A 5,894-nucleotide genomic window follows, 5' to 3' on the forward strand; every position below is an offset into this window, starting at 1 on the left:
GTAAACCGACAAACCTACTGTAACCCTGCGTTCCACGGCCCTGGTCAAAGCACTAACCCATAAATGTTCAGTAATATCAAGAACAGTCTTGATACATCCAATAGAGTTTCAACTGAGTTCCCCTTCACATTGAAAGCCAAAAAAAAAAAAAAAAAAATTTAAAGACTAAACTGACACTTCATTATTTCATCTTCAGTATCTTATTCTGCTACACTGATCGCTCAGAATGGTCTTCATACTTTCACTTTATAATCAGACATTAAACCTTACAATGACAATGCAGTATCTGCTAACACTTTACAATAAGGTTGTATATGTTATTATTAGTTAAGGTAATAGTTAACATGAACTAACAATGAACAATATTTATATGTTTCTACATTATTTGTGTACCAAAATATTATTTACAAATTTTGGAATGAAAAATGAATAAAACGTTTTTCTTTATGTTGGGTTGAATGCTTTCATTTAACTATAACATATTTAATTAATTGCATTAATAATTTATTTTCACACCTTAAACACAAAATATGGATTTCTTTTTTAATCAAGCTGTCATGAATCAGGATGTGTAAGGATTGCATTTTTTCAAACATGCAGTGTAAATCTGTGAAAATTACTTCCAGATGGCATCTTTGCAAATGTGCAAGGGGCAGTGGCTTATACCTGCCTGCTGCCACCAACTGTCCAGCAGATGCCACTACAAATTTAAAAGCACTTATATGGTGACATCATGGCAAAATTGGATCAAAAGATCTATGGCCTTCTAATACCGGTTTAAACCTGTTAGGTGCTGGTATTACACAATTGTTTTTCAGAATTTGAATGTAATAGCATATGCATGCATTATGATGATATTAGCTATTGGCTGCAACGTATACTGCAGTCATGGGAAAATTTAAACAAATTGCACTTGTCAATATTGGATACATTTTGGCGAGTTAAGTCACACATTAGGCAATATAATATGGCAAATGTAATGCTTAGCATATACTGTTAGTCCTAAAAGCTGCTCTTTTTTCAAAAGATTTATCTAGTTGTAAAAAATGTGCATGACTTTCCAAAAAAAACATAAAAACAAAGCTGTACCGAGATGAAAATGTTACAAATGAAGCAAATAAATGAAAAACATACTTACTAGAAATGGAAGATCTAAAGATTTAAGGAATTTAAGGAAATTGATTTAATGTGTCTCCGAGGAGCATGCTGTTCTGAACACATGGACATCCTCACAATAAAACCAGCCATGACACAAAACTATGTAACACTTAAAAGAGTCCAAAAAGACTTGTCTTGTTGAAGTGGCTTTTTTTTTTTTTTAAAAAGGGATGATTTGAAAACCTGTCAAATGAGGTCCAACATTCACTAGAGTCTACAGAAAATAAATCAACAAGTAAACCAGCATTTTTTGTGCATGATCTTAAGCCTGCTAAAAATAAGACAAAAGAGGCCTCTTACATTTGCACCCCTCTCCAGATTTAATTTGCTTATTTTAAATCCTGTACAACTGCACTGTGACGCTGATCACATGGCCTCTATTTCATCCAGAACACTTCACATTCATTTTCAGCTGCTCTGGTGTAGCTTTTTCATAGCATATAGACAGTGTAGAGAACCATGTGTCTCTGCCCTACTTTTGTGCTCTGTATCACAACCCTTTAAATTTTTTTACCATTTTCAGCTGTCTCATTTCATTTTTCATTCATTCTTTAATTTGCGATGCAGCTCTTATTCAGAGGCTGTGACTTTCTCCTCGCGCTCTCCATTATTCACGGTTTCTCAGAATCGCTAACACCCAGAAGACCTAGAACTGACTCCTCCATTTCCATTTTTGTACTTAAGGAGAAAATTTTAATTTGGTCAATGTGTGGCATGTTTGCATGCCTTTTTCCTTGGACCATATAAGGAGATGTTTGGGGCCTGACAGTTTCAGTCACCATTTACTTTCAATGTATAGAATAAGATACCATGAAAGTGAATGTGACTGAGGCTAGCAGTCATGTATCAAGGGTATGTATATATGGGTAAGTAAAATACTGACAGAATTTTCATTTTTGGGTCATCCCTTTAAGGACTTACACTCTACCATTTCAATATGTAGCATGATGGGCTTAAAACCTGTCACATAACTGCTTCAGTGGGATAGCTGGAGCCCAATTTAAGATCCAGAAATATTGGGTCTCAAAATCTCACCAGCCAAGGACAAAAAGTTTTTGGGAAAATCAGCTAATTTTAAGGAGATGTACTTGTGCATCTGAATAATCAAAGACCACCATTTGTCTATTTACCCATCTGATGTATTGTTAAAGTAGAAGAGATGTGGAAAGGATTACTAAATATTCCATTCTATGTTGTGCTTTCATAATTCAGGCATGAGAGAGTTAAAGATTTGTAAGACTGACCATATTCGTTATGAAAACAAACCAGTTGTAGCTTCATGCTGAGAGGTAAAACATAAACTTTTAAACACATTTGAAACAATGGTGCACAGCAGACCAAAATCCATACTTTAATTTCATATCCTGAAGGCCAAAGCGTATGTAAGCGGTATGGTAATATACTCACAAGATCCCACGTCTCCTTGCAGCTGAAGTATCTGTGGTACTGGCATAGTAAGGACTACTATGTCAAACTGCTCTGGCGTTCCATCATTGGGACAAACTTCCCAGCCAGCATCTTTCCGGTATATGTGTGTGACTTGTCGGTTGTATAGCACCTCTGCTCCTGCTTGAGGGGCGAGGGGCACAGTTGGCAATGTTGCAGACACCAAATAAAAATGAAATAAAGAGAGAAGAGAATTCCAGAGAAAGTCACACAGAGGAAAAGGTCTGATTTTGTTTATATAGACCATTTCAAAAGATGTAAACAACACTGGTCCAGAAGCACTTCCTGTTTCAGTTTTTTAACACTAGATAAATGTTGGGATAAAACAACAACCAACAGAACAAATAGAACTGAATCAAAAAGTCAAAGAAACATCTTAAAGATAATGATATATGTAAAATAAAATAAAAAACATTCACTAACTGAAACAGGAAGTGTGTCTATAAATGGATAGTTTACTCAAAAATTAAAATAATGTTATAATTTTCTCACTCTCATGTTGTTGTTTTTGTGAGGAACACGAAGGCAGATATTTTGAGGAATGTTTGTAACCAAACTGTTCATGAGCCCCATTCTCCGGAGTAGGATAAGATAATAATACTATGGAAGAGAATTGGGCTCATCAACAGTTACAAACATTCCTCAAAATATCTTCCTTTGTGTTCATCAAAACAAAGACATTTATACAGGTTTGTAACAACATGAGGGTGAGTAAATGATGACAGAATTTTCATTTTTAGGTGAACTATCCCATTAATAGCTTAGAAACAAGAAAACAGTGGAAAGAATGTGGCATACATAAAGTAGTAACATGGAATATATATGAGAATTAGCAGATCATGTCAATAGATTAAGAAACAGCTAAAGTATTTTTTTGTGATATAGGGGCGGTTTTCCGGACAGGGATTAGACAAGTCCTAAAACTAAAATAAAAGCTGTCTAAACTGAAAACAACTTGCACTGACATACCTTAAAATACATCAGTGCCCTTTTTGTTTTGTTTCGAAATGCACACAAGTAATGTTTTAGTAAGGAATGTTTGTTAAAACTAGATGTATTTCATAAACTAAGGCCTAGTCCTGATTTAAGATAATCCCTGTCCGGGAAACCACCCCATATAGTTTTTACATAAAAGAATACTTTGTGAAAATATAATCTTGATATCTTTAACATGGAGTAAGGTCATATCAATATGAATGATATGATTCAATGATTGAAATAAAACTTTGATGCTCCTAATCCCATTATTAGATGATAAAACTTTAACCTGATTTTCACAGAAAGTGTCACATATGCCCAACTTAAAATCTCATGCACAAAGTGTTGATCTTTGGGTAACTGTGTTGTTTATTAAACATATTAAAAGGACTTTCATCTGCCTGCTTTTTTCTTTATTCCAGCACATGCAAAATATCAAAACATCCTGATCTGTTTCTAATAGCCCGGTCAGATTACTGACTAAGCCCCCTGATGTTAGGGTTCATAAATCAGTTTTCCTGGTCCGGCCAAATTCTTCTCTTAAATGCGCTCTCTCTAGGAAATTACTGAACATATTTCTAAATAGGTAACATTTAGAAGGAACAACAGCTGGCCGACTCGGGTCTTGCTGACCCAAAAATAATTTTCTGGCAGCACATTTTATGTCATTAAACAGTTGATGAAAAACAGCCGCGTTATGAACAAAGAAAAACTGGTTATTTAAACTTGCCATGTTTCACTGAATTTGTGAAAACACATAAGTCTTTTTGTGTAAAATTATTACCAGAATGCTGTTTTTTGTTTCTACTGTATTTTAACACAGAAATGTATTGTAGACTTATGCATTTTGCATTACAATCACTCAGAATTGTTGATATAATAAACTGCCTTGTATGCGTCATACCCAAAACAAAAACTTAAACAGGAAAGCATCAATTTCTAAAAATCATCTCAATAGGCCTTGCAGCAAAACCAGATGCAAAAGGGAGTAATTGATAGGAAAAAGGTTGAAGCTAAAGAGAAAATATCTACCTGACTTATTGAGATAGTGTTTGACGATGGAGGAGACGCCGCTAGGCGTCACATAGTTCACAATTCCATCATCCTTTAACATCATGCCTTCAACAGGGGCAACGAGAGGTTTTAAAATGTCCTGCGCTAATAATTCTTCGTAAAAACTAGAAATACAAGAAAGCATGAATGAGAACCCAGTTTAAATACATTTTCACATGACTAAACACAAACAGACTAGGCATAATTTGTAAAAGTAGCTCACCTGCTGTGAATACGAGCATAGTATGGTGTGGCACTTATGTACTGAGCACCAAGATCAACCGTGCATGAAGGATTGCTTTGGCTTCGACTTGTGGACATTCGCCCCCCTATAATATCAACATTAATGCATTTTCTATTCAGGTCAAAACAAGTAAATTTTTAATTATATATTCAAAATATCATTAGTTCATAGCCAAATATATGAACTAAACAAAGCATCTACATGAAACACACACAACTGTATTCAACATAGTTGATAGTAAACATTCACTGTTACATTACATTAATTTAACTTTTAAAATTATTCGAATAATTGTAAATACACGAATAGCTTTATATTGTTAGTTTTATGCTATAAACATCCACAACCTAATCAATTTGACGTGGGCGTGCCGTGTCCTCCTGTCAATCAAAGGCCAAAGTTCAGGAGTTGTCTGCATGTTGATAGCTCTGTACTAAAAATATGGAGGATTTGCTTGTTTTGTTTGCAAAGCGTACAATTTAATTTAACGATACTGAAGTATTGGGCGACAACTTTAGTGCATTAAAGTTAACAGTGCATTAAATTAGCTAACATCTGGTTTAATGCTGACCTACGTCCTTCAGGGCAGCAGGTTAATAGTTTAGAGGAGTGTTTTGACTTCTTTTACCTTAAATCAATAAACGTTTGCTGACCAAATCACTAAATCGGAGCTTTCAATCTATAAAAACAATGTCACTTAATATCAGTGTAAAATGGACATTGTGTGTTATTTTAAACAAAAGATGCTAACCTGCACCCCGGGATTTATCCCACACGACTATATTAACTTTGTTTGGCAGTTCCCTCCTCAGCAGACAAGCACATATACTGCCCGTAAGTCCAGCGCCAACTATTAAAACTCGCGACATGTTAGGAAATGCAAATAACTCGTTGCAAAAAGTACACTAGCAAACCAATCCTTGTTGCTAGAGGCTCGCGCACTGTTCAGCCCGTCTATCCCTTTAAGAATCATCAGACTGATGACATTGTGTTGGCCAACCAAAACACTCCCTGG

General features: G+C 35.1%; 1 protein-coding gene across 2 annotated transcripts in view; it reads right to left on the bottom strand.

Annotated features, from left to right (window-relative positions):
- The window catches only part of rnls (renalase, FAD-dependent amine oxidase), a 59,267-nt gene extending 53,409 nt beyond the window's left edge, over positions 1-5,858 (bottom strand). The window contains exons 1-4 of one of the 2 annotated variants that reach the window (XM_065242577.2): positions 5,631-5,858; positions 4,859-4,964; positions 4,615-4,760; positions 2,566-2,724 (exon numbers count right to left, since the gene is read on the bottom strand). In XM_065242577.2, the coding sequence (XP_065098649.1) occupies positions 2,566-2,724; positions 4,615-4,760; positions 4,859-4,964; positions 5,631-5,748 (529 nt within the window). In that variant the 5' untranslated portion in view covers positions 5,749-5,858. Of the gene's footprint in view, positions 1-2,565; positions 2,728-4,614; positions 4,761-4,858; positions 4,965-5,630 lie in introns of both variants that reach the window. The other variant, XM_065242576.2, reaches the window with a different exon arrangement.
- Between the last annotated feature and the right edge of the window lie 36 nt (positions 5,859-5,894).

This window comes from Paramisgurnus dabryanus, chromosome 1 (genome assembly GCF_030506205.2).
Source record: "Paramisgurnus dabryanus chromosome 1, PD_genome_1.1, whole genome shotgun sequence".
NCBI lineage: Eukaryota > Metazoa > Chordata > Actinopteri > Cypriniformes > Cobitidae > Paramisgurnus > Paramisgurnus dabryanus.